This window comes from Nicotiana sylvestris, chromosome 3 (assembly GCF_000393655.2).
Source record: "Nicotiana sylvestris chromosome 3, ASM39365v2, whole genome shotgun sequence".
NCBI lineage: Eukaryota > Viridiplantae > Streptophyta > Magnoliopsida > Solanales > Solanaceae > Nicotiana > Nicotiana sylvestris.
The window spans coordinates 146,478,163-146,493,948 of record NC_091059.1 but is presented as its reverse complement, the minus strand read 5'-3'; the positions used below and the strand labels follow the sequence as shown (position 1 = coordinate 146,493,948).

The window sequence follows — 15,786 nt, the reverse complement described above, 5'->3', positions numbered from 1 at the left end:
TTGTCCTTCCTACCAAATTAAAACTTTCATTTTCTTTGCCTGCTTTCACTCCTTGTTCGGATATTTCTGTACTCCTCTACAAAATCCTCCTTCCTCCATCATTCACTTCTCTAAAAACCTCAATCTCAAATTCCCACGAAACAATTTCTCAATTTCGGATCTTCTTTGTCTGATGGGTCATCTCCCAAATCTCACAAAAGTCTTCTCTTCTCCCACAAAGCTCCAATCTTGAAATTCTATTCTTCTTCTTCTTCAGACATATTAAGAAAGTATTTCCTACTGAATTTTCACTTTTTTAAACTAAGCACATATGGCAGCTGCATTTAGATCGAAACACAGAGCCTCTATGGCTATAACCCACTTCAGATACTTCATCATCAATGATTTTCATACGGGTCGTTTACCCAATTTCCATTTATGTACCCGAACCAGCAAATGGGACAATTTGCTCTCAAACTCGTCTGCTCCTCATAATTCTTCTTTATTTAAGCCTGTTTCATTTCTTGGTGAATTCAAGAGTTCACAGAATTATTCAAATAGGAAGAGTAATAAGAACAAAGGGAAAATAAGCATGTCTTCTAGTAGTAACTACGGGGGGGACCCACCTGAGATTTGGCAGCCACCTGGTGGTGAGGGAATTGTGGTTCGTCCAGGTGTCAAGTTTGTTCAGGCTGGTGAAGGGGAAGGGGGTCCCGGGCCGGGTTCTGGAGGTGGGTTTGGTTCCGGGTCGAAAGATGGGTCTTGGGGTGGATCCAATTTGGGTGCCCATTTTCCTACACCCAAGCAACTGTGTAAAGGGCTTGATAAGTTTGTTATAGGACAGGAGAGAGCTAAAAAGGTAGTCTTTTTCGAGTTTTCTCTTTTGGAATTGATAATTCTGAGTACCCTTTTGAGTGTAGATAAAAAGATAGTTAAGCTTGTGGTTTTTATGCTTTCTTTGTTGATTACAATACTAATACAACAAAAAAGCACTATTCTTGAGCTGCTGGAGTGACTTCCTTTATCATTTTGTAATTCAATTTGTGATTGCAGGTTCTGTCTGTAGCCGTATACAATCATTACAAGAGAATATATAATGACTCTTCACATAAGTGGTTAGTTTTGATCACTGCATAATTTCCACATTGTTTTCACCGACCCCCTTCCCTGTACTTTATGTTTTACCTCTGACGTGTGAGTTGTAACATGCGCTATGAAGTTATTTGGACCGTGGGAAGTCAGAGATGGAAATGCCTGATGCAGGCATTTGCCACTTTTTTTACTCTTCTAATGCTATTGTTTAAATGTGATAACATAGGCCCGCAGGAAATGACAGTAGTGAAAAGGCAGATGGAGCAGAAAATGAATCCGTGGAGCTTGAGAAGAGTAACATCCTTTTAATGGGGCCGACAGGTTCAGGTAATCTTTATAATGATCCATTGTGCTTCTTGAAGTCTAAAGTGTGGTAAAAACGCATTGTAGACTAATTTGCCTGTTGCGTAGTGGAACTTTAGATTCATCAGCAGAGAAATCTTTTTCCCCCTTCTCCTGCTTTCGTTTTCTTATTAGTTGTGAAATTTTTTGAAAGACAGTGAGAAGTGCTATTCACTTGTAGTGGTGGTATGAGGGACTCAAGCTAATGCTCATTGTCTGCTTCATAATGTCAAAAAGCAAACATGTGCGCTGATAAATAGATACTTCAGATTTAACTTCGTATATTAAGGCTAAAACTGTGATGATGAGAGGGCCACATGATTTTGCTTTAAGACTAATGATCATGTAATTTAAAAGCGTCATTCTCCTTTATTCTTTTTATCCTTTTAGCCCTCAACTTATCTTGGATTCCCTTCTTTTTCGTGGTAGGCCGGGGTCGGGGTGGGGGTGGGGTGGGGTGGGGTGGTATGAATTGATAGAGCTTTACTATTGCCATTATCATTGCTAAAATTATGATCCTTAATTGTTAAAAATATTACTTTTTCACTTGTGTATATTGGTGTCATATCAAGGACAGGGAAGACTTTACTTGCCAAGACCTTGGCTCGATTGGTGAACGTTCCATTTGTGATAGCAGATGCGACTACACTAACTCAGGTATGTTGTTATCCTGTCACCTTGATAGAGATAGAAAACATCTATCCCAGCTTAATAATCTTTGCAAGAGATCAATTTTTGTCTAAATCTTGTTCCCTTCCATGCATTGTTGTTTTTGCGCATTATGTTAAGTTGTTTGAACATTAGAGACCCCATAAGCCTGAGGAACCGTCTCCGAATAGTCTGTTTGAGGTCAGATTTAGGTTGTGGAGGGTGGGAAATCTGGATTAGCTCAGGGCTGCAATTGAGCTTGTTGCAGTTTGATTCATTGTAAATGTAGAAGACCTGTCTCATCTATTGAAGATGAGAATGTTTGTAAGTGCTGGTGTTGTCATTTAAGGCCATGTAGTAGATTGGTGCATGTGAGAAGCTTTGATGGGACAAAGTCATTGAAACAGTTCTCCTTAGAAGCTGAAGGCAAGATGAGAAAAGAGTCTTTCTTGATAAGATGAGAAGAAAATGTTAGAAAAGTGAAGTTGTAAGAAGATGGAAATAAAGAATAGCTAATCTCATGACGATTAGGTTAGTTGCTCCGTCACACCTGAATTTCACTATTCAACAACTATGAAATTTCACGAGTCTAGCTCAAAATATTATTATTATTATTATTATTATTATTATTATTATTATTATTATTATTATTATTATTATTATTATTATTATTATGTCCATTAGGACTAAAATTGGGAAAACCTTGTTTTTTCATTCCAAGAGATTGATACCTTTGCAAATAGATAGAATGAGACTTGAATATCCTAATTTCGGCTAACATGAACATACAAGATGCCCATTTTAATCTATGTTTATCTTGAGTTTAAACAATGATAATTCCCTGGTGGCTAAGTTAATTTTCAGAGTATGTTTATTTAAATCCTTGCTTACCATGTTCCCAAAACTTAATTCTTGATGGTCTTTTCTAGAAGTAGAATAGCAGAAACCATTTGATGTTACTATTAGAAATAATTGGCACCTTGATGGGAGTCCCAGAGCTTTGGTTCCCATTCATGACAATACTTTTGTTTGCAGGCAGGATATGTTGGGGAAGATGTTGAATCCATTCTATATAAGCTCCTTACTGTAAGTACTATACCTTTTCAGTCTTTAATCTCAGTTTATTATTTTATTCCCATATCTCATTTCTTAGAGTATTTTACACGGAAAAAGAAGAAGAAATATTATCTTTTAATCCTTGCCAATTTAAGCATAGGTTTTAATTCTAGCCAATGTGATGCAGAAAAGTGCTTATTTGGTGATTTTGCTGAATATGACAGATAATGCCCCTGACATAAGAAAATGTTCTACTATATTTTCTATTTTACTGGAGGGGGCTGACAAATCAAGTTCTAGCTTTTTTCAAACTTGTAACAAAATCCTAGTAAAAGGAGTAGATATAGCCTATAGGATGTTTTGTTCTCCAAGCAATTTGGTGGCTAGAAGTCTATAGTACCAATTGCAACCTTTTTCATTTCTGTATTTATAGTAATTTTCTGTTTTGTGTGTCTAATTAACTCATCACCAGCAATCACTGCAATATCGAATTTAGGGTTTAGGAATGGAGGAGGAAAGAAAACTGGTTACTACTGTGAGATGTTCTTGCTTTTTAGTGGGAACATAATATTGTTTTGCATCCTTTCCAGTGATTTCTAGCCTTGATATATGTTATCCTTTGATTATTCTGGTCTGATTTTATTTCAGGTTGCTGACTATAATGTAGCAGCTGCTCAGCAAGGCATAGTGTATATTGACGAAGTTGACAAGATCACGAAAAAGGTAGATGTTAGCTCATAGACTATACTTTCCTTTTTCAGATTAAACTTTCGCTGGCGACTTTTCATGTGTCAATTTAGCTGATTCCTATTATACTGACATTTCCAGGCTGAAAGCCTCAACATCAGTAGGGATGTCTCAGGAGAGGGCGTCCAGCAGGCATTGTTGAAGATGCTTGAAGGAACAGTAAGTGTTCACCTTAGTTTTTGCTTGTTAATCGTGAATCAATCCTCACAACTTTTATCAAATATGGGTATTAGTTGATGTCGCAAATGCAGAAGCAACTTTGACTGTTATTGGTCTGTTAAGATTAGAGCTAGACAAAAAGCTTTTGTATACGAAAATCACTGGGGTATGATGGACGGAGATGTTACACATAGGATAAAAGTAGATGGTTGAAATGGAGAGGACTACCGGGGTGTTATGTGATAGAAGGATACCCACAAAAGTGAAACGTAAGTTCTATAAAATAGTTGTAAGACCAGAAATATTTATATGAGAGTGAATGTTGGTATAAGATGAACTTAAAAGGAACAGCATGATAATTGAGGATTCGTATGGGTGACTTGCTTTGAAATGAGATGTAGCTGCATATGAAAATTACCAGGCTGTTATGGATGGATCACTAACTTGAGAGTTGGAGGCTTAGTGTTGGCTGCTTTGTCTTACTGAACTAGGTTTTAGATCCCACTGACTGGCTGAATGTGGCTCATCAACTATGAACTAACATTTATATTGCTGGTGGCCGTGATACCTGTTTCATCGCCTTTTGGTTTCTCGCTACAGTCTGCATGTGCTAACAATTCTTTCCTCTTTCTTCTCTACTCTGATGATGCTTGTCAGAATTGATTGAATATTGTGTCTCCAAAGCATTCGAAAAAGGATGGTATGGTTTCTAATGACCTTTAGATGTGACAAAGAATTTCTGTGATAATGGCCCGACTATCTTAGTCTGCGAACTTACTATAACAGATCAATTTACAATCTATAGTTCAGTTTTCTATGATTAGAAAAATGAATGGTTGCATCATTTGTTTGTTACTATAATGAGCTTTCTGTTATACTTATCCCAAAAGAAAAAATATTGAGTTTTTTGGTACCCAGCGTAACAATAATGAGCTTTCCGGTGCAGATAGTCAATGTGCCGGAGAAGGGAGCTCGGAAGCACCCTAGAGGGGATAATATTCAGGTAAGATGGTTATAAAAGCACTTCTTTTTGGGATTAAGATGTTTCTTTCATTTTCAAGAGAAATTTGGGAAGTCCTGAAAGTAAAAATGTTGTTCTTAGTTCTTTTTTTTGAATTGGTAACTATTGTATATATAATAAAAATCAGTACATAGGTTGCACTGAAAACCAAATTTACATAGAGAGAATTTATAGATATTCTAATTTGAGACCTAGCAGGATCCTAGTATGTCTATGATTGTCAATGTATCTTCTGTGTACATCTGTTTGCACCAAAAACAAAATAAAAGAATACAATTGAGTTTGATCTTCTGCAGTGAATTGCTTCTGTCTTCAAAACATCTAGTATTCCTTTCCCTCCAGACTGTCCACCAAATACATGCCGGAACGGTCCTCCATCTATCTCTGCTCGTTGCTTCAGCTCCAGCTTCCTCCCAGCTATAAATGACATCTTTAATCCTGAATGGCATTGACCAAGAAATACCCCTAAGACTAATAAAGATTTTCCATAGTTGGTCTGTAATCTTGCAGTGTAGAAACATATGGTTGACAGTTTCTGCATTTTCCCCACACAGAAAACATTTGAACACAGAGAAATTCCCCTTTTTATGAGATTATCCTGGGTTAAAACCGCCTCCTTTGCTAGTAGCCAAGTGAAGCAGGCTACCTTGTATGGAATCTTTGTTTTCCATATATGTTTCCAAGGCCATGTGTCTACCTGTTGATTATCATGATTCAAAATCTTATATGCATCCTTCACACGGTAAATCCCTTTGTTGTGCCTCTTCCACCATATTGAATCCAAACCTTCCTGTAGTCCTGTGAATGCTTCCAGCTCTTTGTAGAGATCAGTTAATCTTGTTATCTCCCAGTCATTCAGCTGTCTTCTTAGAGCTATTTCCCATCCTTGACAACTCCTCATATCAGCGACTGTCTTATGCTGGTTTTGTGCTAAACCGAACATATCTGGGTATCTTTCCTTTAAGCTTCCCATTCCTAGCCAGTTATCATTCCAAAAAGATGTGTTCCTTCCGTTGTTCACTCTTATAGAGGAGTGATTCTTCATTATTGGCCAAAGTTCTCTGATGGATTTCCACACACTTACTCCATATGATGTACTGACTTTTTTTGACACCCAGTTGTTTTCTTCACCATACTTTGCTTTAATCACTTTGGCCCATAAAGATTGGGGTTCTTTAGAGTACTTCCATAACCATTTAATTCTAAGAGCCTTGCTTTGGTTCTTCAAAGTCCTTATCCCTAATCCACCTTGTTTTTTATCCATTGTTAGTGTCTTCCACTTGACTAAATGGAAGACCTTTTTCTCCTTATTGCCTTGCCAGAGGAATGTTCTTCGGAGTTTGTCCAATCTCTGTAAAATGGCTGCTGGAATTGGGAACAAAGACATCATGTAAGTAGGTAGAGAGTCTAATACTGAGTTGATTAGAACTAGCCTACCCCCAATGATAGGTACTGCGATTTCCATCTTGACAACTTCTTCTCACACTTTTCTATGACTGAATTCCAGATTTCTTTTGATTTGGATCTTGCACCAAGAGGCATCCCAAGGTAAACAGTTGGTAGGGACCCAACTTCTCCTCCCAATATCTGAGTCAGTTGCCCCATGTTATTAACTTCATTAATGGGAAAAATATTGCTCTTTCTCCAGTTAATGTGTAAACCTGATACTCCTTCAAATAAAACCAAAATGATCCTTAAGAATCTAAGTTGGTCTTTTCCAGCATCACAGAAGACTAGAGTATCATCAACATATTGGAAATGTGTGATCTCTAGATTATTAGCCCCACTTCTATTTACCTCAAAGCCTTTAACCCATCCACTGACTTTAGCCGTTTTGATCATGTTGCTCAATCCTTCCATGGCTATGATGAATAGAAATGGAGATAAAGGATCACCTTGTCTGAGACCTCTGTGTGAGTGAAAATAACCTTTAGGACTTCCATTTATAAGAATGGAGAATTTCACAGTAGATATGCAAAATTTCATCCATCTAATCCATTTTTGCCCAAAACCCATTTGTTCTAACATTCTTAGTAGGAAGCTCCAGTTCACATGATCATAGGCCTTCTCGATATCCAATTTGCATAAGATTCCAGGTTCTTTCTTTTTTATTCTTGAATCCACAGCTTCATTGGCAATCATGACTGCATCAATTATTTGTCTTCCTTTGATGAACGCCATTTGTTGAGCATCAACAAGTTTCCCAACCACCCTCTTAAGTCTTTCAGTTAAGACTTTTGAGAGCAGTTTGTAGAAGCTCCCTATCAGACTGATCGGTCTGAAATCTCTCAATTCTTTCGCACCTGTCTTCTTTGGAATCAATGCTATATATGTTGCATTGAAGCTTTTCTCGAACATCTCCTGTGAATGGAAGTTGTTAAAAGCCGCCATGATATCTTCCTTCAAAATGTCCCGACACTTTCTGAAAAAACCCATTGTGTATCCATCTGGACCTGGAGCCTTGTCACTTGCACACATCTTCAAACTGCTCAGCACTTCTTGTTCCTCAAAGTTACTTTGTAAAGACTCCCTTTCCGATTCAGAAATGCTTGGACTATTTTCGAAATTGACTGTTGGTCTCCACTGTTCAGGTTCTGTGTATAGCTCCTTGTAGAAATCAATAATCTCGTTCTCTATTCTTTCTGGATCCTCAATTACTTCATGTCGAATCATTATTTGGTCAATGTTGTTGTTTCTCTTGCGTGCATTTGCAGTCCGATGGAAAAATTTTGTATTCCTATCCCCTTCTTTGAGCCACAAAGCTCTTGATTTTTGTCTCCATGCAAATTCTTCATTCTTGAGTTGCACCTCAATCTCCATTAGAGTGGCTGCTTTCCTGACTGATTCCTCCTCTGTCAACGCTCTTAGTTGTTGCGTTGTCTCAAAATCTGCTAGTTGACTTAGCAATTTTGATTTCTGCAGTCCCAAATTGCCTTCGTAACTTCTGCTCCAATCCTTTTAGCTTGCCCTTGAGAGCTTTTAACTTGCAAGCTAAAATGTAATCAGGTCTTCCTGAGAATTCAAAAGATCCCCACCACTCTCTAATTCTGTCCTCAAAACCTTCCACATTCAGCCACCAATTTTCAAACTTAAAGTATGATTTAGCTTGTTCCCACGCACCGCAGTCTAGAGCCACAGGTGAATGGTCCGAAATCAGCCTTTGTTGGATAGTTTGCTTGATGTTTCTGAACCTTACATCCCATTCTTCTGAAATGAGAAATCTATCAATTCTTGAAGCCGCTGTATGATTGTCCCCTTTGAACCAAGTATAAGTTTCCTCCTTCAAGTCGAAGATCTATCAGCTCCATATCTTCTATAAAATCCGAAAACTCCACCATCGCTCTGGACCTCCTTGAGCATTCCCGTTTTTCAGAAGGGTACCTTGTAACGTTAAAATCGCCACAAACCGCCCAAGGACCTTCCATCAATCCCCTCACTGCACCAATTTCATTCCATACTTTTTTCCTTTCTATTCTACAATTTGGAGCATACACTCCTGTTATGTGACATTGAAAATTCTGTAGAAGAGCGTCAAACTTGCACGTCAAAGTGTATGCACCAGTCTGTAACACCTCCCCTTTCCATACTCTGCAATCCCATAACATCAAAATCCCCCCTCTCGTGCCGCTAGCTTCTAAACTTGCATACCTAACCCATCTACCACCCCATATTTGCCTGACTATTTCCTCGATATCCCCCCCGACTTATGTTTCTTGCATGCAAATAATGTCTGCCCTCCAATTCTGCACTTGACTTTTTATTATCTCCCTTTTCTTCTTATCATTTAGACCCCTTACATTCCAGGAAATTACTTTGATCCTCATATAGAAATAATTGATAGATCTCTTCCCCTACTCCTTTTCCCGTCACTCTTGAATTTGACATCGAAAGAAGTCAAACCTTTTAATTCCAGTGATCCTTTGAATCTTTGTTTCTTCACCTCCAACTCTGTCTCCACCCTTCTAACCTGTCTGCAGCTGTCAATTTGCATTAACAATTCCAGTGCTTCTTCTTCATGTCCTTGGAAATCTACTCCAAACATTTTCCCCAATTTGATCATATTTTGATGGACCCATATTGTTGCATCCATGTCTTTATCCAATAATGGATTGTGTTGCTGAACTGCTAAAGGATTCACCTCCTCAATTTCCCACTCTTGAATAGGGCTAAATTGCTTTAGATGTTCCAAAGTACTTCCCACGTGATCATTCCCCATCTTTGAGTTTATGCTTTGTTCCCCTTCCTTCTGTTCCAATCTTGCTAAATCTACTCCACCTTCTGGCTGACTGCAACTGGTAATTGTTTCCTTTTGCATACTTTCACGATTCACATTAAAGGTTTGATCCCCTGGAGGTGACTCTTTTGCCCCCGATTGAGAATGGCCTCTCATTTCCTCGATATAGGGCTTCAGCCCAGTTTCATCAGAGATCTCACACGAGAGGTCATTAAAAATGACTTGTGCAGCCATATCGGGGCCATAGGATCTCAGCTTGACTTTTGACAATTTACTGCTTTGATTCATCGAAGTTGAACCTTGTGTAAATTGTCCACTTGCTTTTCCTTTACCAGTGTTTAGCTCATACCGTGTGTTTCTTTCAGCCCAGTTTGGGATGAAGAATTTGGTACCATCTTTTTCAATCCCCACCTCATTGGGAGTCTTTCTGCCATCACCAACAATTTTGATTCTCGCCCACTTAAGATGGTTTTTGAGATCAGTTTCTTCTTCTGTAGCTAACCAACCCCCACAGAGATCTCCTATTTCTTTGAAGATCTTTTGTGACCATAGATGTAAAGGAATCCCCATGGCTCTAATCCAGCATGTTTCCTCAATTTGTGAGTTTGGAATGCAACCAGCTGTATGATTCCACCAATCCAGATGAAGCTTGTATTTTTTCCATCTCCATTCTCCTTGCACAATCTGCTCTGCCATGAATCTGTTTGGAAACTCAAAAAGAAACATGTTTCCTGTCATTTCATATATGTTTACTCCGGATGCTTTGTTCCATGAAGCACTAGCCCATCGCCTTATATCTGCTAAAGTGGGTCTCTCATTGATTTCTTTCCCTAAAGACCCGATAATGCATCTTTTTAGTAGGCCTGTGTCCTCTCCTCCAGTAGGTTCCAAAACAGTGATATCGCCATTGTTCGTGCTGACCCTTGCCTCTCGAAGAGTATTGGATTGCCATTTACTCTCCTTAACTGCTTGGGCATAAGAGAAATTTTCCACAGTATTTCTGGGTGGTACTATGGGATTCAACTTGGTGGATATGAATCTCTCTATCTTAGTTGCTATGTCTTTCCAGCCAGAATTCAAAGTTAACTCTGGGATTATAATCACTGACCTCCCTTCTCTCTTCAGTGACAGAATACTCATATATCTTCCATGTGCGTTAAATTTCCTAGTACAGAAATGTTCTGTCATTTGCTCCTTGTACTTCCATCTCATCACTCGATTGTTTTGATCAGTCGACGCTTCTTTAAGTGCAAAACATATCCATTCCATTGCCTTACTACCCATGGATGATCTTCTCATCATGTTGCGGCTTCTCTCGACCCATTCAAACCAAGTATCTTTGTTGGAGTTCCATCTGGTGATGTCAAAAGATTTGAATCCTGCGTTGAAGTATATCCTGTTGTCTCCCATATTGTACTAAACAGCTGCTCAGGTTATGGAATTTTAGGGGTTGTTTGGACGGTATCACCGTGAGCTATAGAGCTTGAAAAAAAAGAACAGAAAAACCAGAATTCTGGACAGAGAGAGATTCCCCGCCACCGGAAAAACTAAAAGTTGTCGAAATTCAGAAAAAGTTGTATGGGTGTGCTCGGAATTTCCCAACGATCATGCTGTCCAAAACAAAAATTTTGAAAAGTGGCCGGGATTGAGCTCACGTGCCGGCGCGTGGCGTTTGGCTCGCCGGAAAGTGCCGCGCGTGGCGGCGCGTGAGAGGCTGTTTGTCGGAACTGTTTTCAGAGGGTTGGTCGGAATTGAGTGAGCATGCTCATGGTGTTTATGGATCCTCAAGATTCCTTGTTCTCAGGCTCCTCGGGGAGTGTGCCTGAGAGCTCAAGAAAATAGAGAGAGAAAATCAGTAAGTAGACAGTTCTTTTCTTTTTTAACTTTTTGTTGTTGTTCTTAGTTCTTTAGTGTGAATTACTTTACCATCGATGAGCAATTGTGTATCATTTACTGTCTTTATAAGTGAGATATATTAACTGTTTTGTTTAGCCTTCTGGTGTGGGTAGAAGACATTTGTTTTGTAAAAAAGAAGATAAGGAATTTTGTACTTATTTTGTTTACTCTTTACGCTTTTCCTATTTGTTGGACGCCCATTTGAGCCTCTTCTGCCATGCTAGGTTATATTGTTGGTTTGATGCTCTACAGATGTGTCTTTGAGCCAAAAAATTCTATTAGCCTTGTTATTTATGTCATTACAGATTGATACGAAAGATATTCTCTTTATATGCGGTGGTGCCTTCATTGACTTGGAGAAAACAATATCAGAGAGGTCTTACTACTTGCCCATTGTAGTTCTTATTTTCTTTCCATTTAGTCTGACATCTACCTTATTCCTGCAAGATATACTTGTTGATGTTTTCAGGCGCCAAGATTCTTCTATAGGGTTCGGTGCACCAGTTCGCGCAAACATGAGGACTGGTGGTGTTACAAGTGCTGCTGTGACATCATCTTTATTGGAGATAGTAAGTTCTTCAATCTTGCAGCTTGGCGGACCGCCCAGAGCGTATATACTAAGAGTACTTTTAGCTTGATTGTGGTTGTATTTTGCATTATCATAGATGTAGCACCATATTATCTGAAGTAAAAAACTGATGACTATGTAAATGCTAAGACGCCTATCGTCCCAATAAATTTAGTTGCATATGCATCAGATGAAGTCAAATATTTGCAACAACATGAACTGAGATAGTAACTTATTAATGTGCCAAGATGTGAAACTGTGTCTTTACTATTAGTTATCATTATTCTCCTGCATATCAAACACCCTTTTACTGGGATTCGATTTTCTCCTTGTTGTATTTTGCAGATGGGGAGTTGTATGTGCTTGTGTTTCATTTACTTCCTCTTACCCAAAATGGTTGACCTTACGCTTCATGGCAGACTTCTTTTTCCATGTTCCATTAGAAGTGATCTTTCACTTAGATTTTTAAATATATTTCTTTTGTCATTTTGATATGGAAAGGTTCTGACTTATAGTACTTTCATGTAGTTTCTAAATATTTAAGTTTTATCTTTTAAATAAATGGATTATTTTATGGCCAATTTAGCTGCAACAATAACAAAAAAAGACAAACAAGTTTGCTTATCTACTTCTTTTCTGATGGGTAACTTTTTGAAGTATTTACTAATCCTATTACATAATTCTCCTGTTATGCAGGTTGAAAGTAGTGATCTAATATCATATGGTCTGATACCTGAGTTTGTTGGACGATTCCCCATCCTTGTTAATCTGTCAGCTTTAACGGAGAATCAACTTGTGCAGGTAATGCTAATGTCTTCTGTCACTTTGGTTCTATAGTACTAACTGCTTTATGCACATAATTATGATTTTATGGAAAGCCGTTCTTCTTTGTTTGTTTGAATAAGGTGGACATGGTTGGACATTATTTATGCCTTTGGGTTACTCTTCTAGGATTTTCATTCAGAATATGAGACTATATGCCAAATCTAGATTGTTTGTTCCCTTCTCACTGTTTTGATTCTTTGCAGGTTCTAACTGAGCCAAAAAATGCACTAGGGAAGCAGTACAAAAAGATGTTCCAAATGAATGGGGCGAGTATTTGCCTCTCTAAGAAACTTCTCTGTATATGCATAAAGATGCATTTGCATTGTTTTATCTCTTTCAGATCCTGCTCGCATTTTATTTCTTTGGGCAAGGAGCAGGAAGGAACTTTTCTGGTTTTCCTTTACTTTTATTACCAGGAACTTACTTTTCTCATACTCGGAGACTTCTTTCTCAGGTAAAGCTGCATTTCACTGAAGATGCGTTAAGATTGATAGCTAAGAAAGCAATATCTAAAAATACTGGTGCTCGTGGATTGCGATCCATATTGGAGAGCCTCCTGATGGATGCTATGTATGAGGTGTGTAATTCGTCTCTCTATCTCTGTCTTTGGTTGACATACATCATATAGTGAGGGCTGCTTGGAAGAAATGTTCCTTTAGGTGCTGTATGCTGATCTTGAAATGAATTTACTAATTGTGTAAACCACAGTACTTGGCATTATGATATTCACTGAAAAAATAAGGACTCGACGATTCGTTGTGTGGTATTTCTCTCCGACTGGGATAATCTACTAAACATAATGTGTTAAAAAAACTATGAGGTCTTATCTCAAATTCTGCACATCTTTGTAATTGTACTTAGAATATGCAGGTTCAACTCTGTGCATTTGAATATTACAGAGTACTCTGAGTTGATGACAAATACTTGGTTGTCACTGAATATATATATGAAAGCTTTAGCTGAAAACAGTTGTAAACTTAATTAACAGAAAACAATTAATCAAAACCTTGAGGGAACCATCAAAACAAAATTTAAAATAAACTGGAGGCCGCGTAGGGCAGCCTTGGCGTAACTGGTAAAGTTGCTGCCATGTGACCTGGAGGTCACGGGTTCGAGTCGTGGAAATAGCCTCTTGCAGAAATGCAGGGTAAGGCTACGTATAATAGACCCTATAGACCCTTGTGGTCTGGCCCCTCCTCGGACCCCGCGTATAGCGGGAGCTTAGTTCACTGGGTTGCCCTTTTTTTTAAATCCTGGTGGGATACATTCTTCACAAGATGTAGTGTGTTGCCTTGTTCGATCAATACCACAATTATCTTTTATTTCTATTTTTTCATTCTTTTCCAGTAGAATATTTCTAATTTGTATGTTTGCAGATTCCTGATGTCAGAACAGGCGATGACATAATAGATGCCGTTGTAGTTGATGAGGAGTCTGTCGGAGCTGAGGGGCGAGGATGTGGGGCTAAAATCCTTTATGGCAAGGGTGCATTTGATCGCCACTTTTCACAGAATAGACCAAAGGATTATGAGGTTAGTTTAACCTCTCCTGATCTAGGATATATGTGATATGATGGAAATCATTTCAGGAAAATGTTTTCCATTAGGAAGTCAGGCATTTCGTCTGGAGGAAGTCATGTTCCAAGAAATATATTTTCCTTCAAAAGGGAGAAAATACTTCCCTCACTTATCGGCAGATGTCATTTTCCTTAGGAGTTACGACTATCTTTTCTTCAGTTAGTCAAAAAGTTTCATTGACAAACACCAAGTCGGTGTTATAAATTTTCCTAACAACTATATTAAACCTTTAACCTCATATTAGTTACTTCAGCTAACACTTAAACATTATTATTAATCTTTATTACTTAAAATTTTCATTGAAATGCTCTCTGATATGCTAATGTTATTATTAATCTTTAATGGGAGTGCTTTTCTTTTCTGAAAATATTTTCTATTCACCAACCAAACATTTGTTCTAAATACAATGTCAAATCATACTATTAAGGGTCCTTTGCTTAACAAACAATTATACAGGGATTGTAATATAGGGATTAGTAGTGCAGGGATTAGTAATATAGGGATTAGAATGAGAGATTAGTAGAGGGTGTTGATGATGGATTGAGGAAAAGACAAGGGGTAATTTTGTCTTCTGTGTTTAATCCATGTAATATTACTTAATTCATGTACTGTTGTCCCCTGCTATATTATGTAATAAACACCAATTGGTGTATTAAATTATATTAGGATTAACTATGCAAGATTCAAAATACACACCAAACACTGAATAAGGAATTCCAAATTTTATGCCATGCATATTTCATCTTATACCTCAAACGAAACAAGTCCTTAACGTTTTTCGTGTTGTGCTACTACAGACAAACCTGGAGGGGTCTGACGGAGACCATGAGGCGGAACAAGAGCTTCCTTCCATTGTTGCTTTGTAAATGTTCTGTGAGGTGTATTTCTGGTCTCACTTGTGTACAGTATTCTAAATTCAAATAAACATTGTTAATTTAATAAGCTCAATGTGCTTTCATACTGCATTTTTGTTGTGTTTTACTGTTATCTTGCTATTTATTCTTTGATCTACTCCAGCTATAATTCTGAAGTTAGAACCATCCTCCTCAACTTTCCTCTTGGCCATTATTTGAACTGACCATGCTCTTATGTGCTAGTCATCATTTAGAAAGGGTTGAAGGACTGAGGAACTTTTTATTCTTTTTCGGTCATTCCTTTTATATCATAGTGTTTGTAACACGGTTTCTCCAAATGGCCATCTTTAATTATTTGCTTGAATGGCCTCGGGCTTTGGCCTAGTGGTAAAAGTGCAACACATGATATGTGGAGGCGCATGTTATTGGTGGATTAGGTGTGTGTCACTAGTTCGAACCTTAACGCAGTCAAAAGCTTGGTGTTTAAGTGGAGAAAAGCACTCCACCAGCATCACCAACAACAAACACGGTATATTCCCACAAGTGAGTTCTGGATGGGTAGTGAGTACGTATACCGTGAATGTAGGGAGGTTGTTTCTAGTAGACCTTCGGCGAGGGAAAAGCAAGACACCCTACTACACTATATGATCCAGTGGGCTAAGACACAGAAGAGCTGTAAGTTGTAGTTAGCTATCGTTTTGATTATTGCACGTAGAATGATAATGATAGCAATTTGGGTGGGGACCTTAATTGGACAGAGTAATGAGGTGTATAAAATGATATGTTTT

The 15,786-nt window shown here is 38.2% G+C and overlaps 1 protein-coding gene across 1 annotated transcript; it reads left to right on the top strand.

Moving 5' to 3' along the window:
• Positions 1 to 14: 14 nt before the first annotated feature.
• LOC104229369 (CLP protease regulatory subunit CLPX1, mitochondrial) lies at positions 15 to 15,109 on the top strand. The gene is made up of 15 exons (XM_070171067.1): positions 15 to 838; positions 1,033 to 1,094; positions 1,298 to 1,398; positions 1,991 to 2,070; positions 3,097 to 3,147; positions 3,766 to 3,840; positions 3,946 to 4,023; positions 4,970 to 5,026; positions 11,480 to 11,550; positions 11,644 to 11,743; positions 12,439 to 12,543; positions 12,771 to 12,833; positions 13,022 to 13,144; positions 13,944 to 14,099; positions 14,942 to 15,109. Exons 1-15 carry the CDS (start codon positions 311 to 313, stop codon positions 15,008 to 15,010), a joined length of 1,719 nt encoding a protein of 572 aa, XP_070027168.1. The 5' UTR covers positions 15 to 310; the 3' UTR covers positions 15,011 to 15,109.
• Positions 15,110 to 15,786: the final 677 nt, after the last annotated feature.

Bases quoted from the DNA above. Each gene is read 5' to 3' on its own strand.
- LOC104229369 (XM_070171067.1), top strand. From the start codon at position 311: ATGGCAGCTGCATTTAGATCGAAACACAGAGCCTCTATGGCTATAACC. The intron at 3,841-3,945 runs GTAGATGTTAGC...TGACATTTCCAG, and splicing joins TTGACAAGATCACGAAAAAG to GCTGAAAGCCTCAACATCAG. The intron at 14,100-14,941 runs GTTAGTTTAACC...GTGCTACTACAG, and splicing joins ATAGACCAAAGGATTATGAG to ACAAACCTGGAGGGGTCTGA.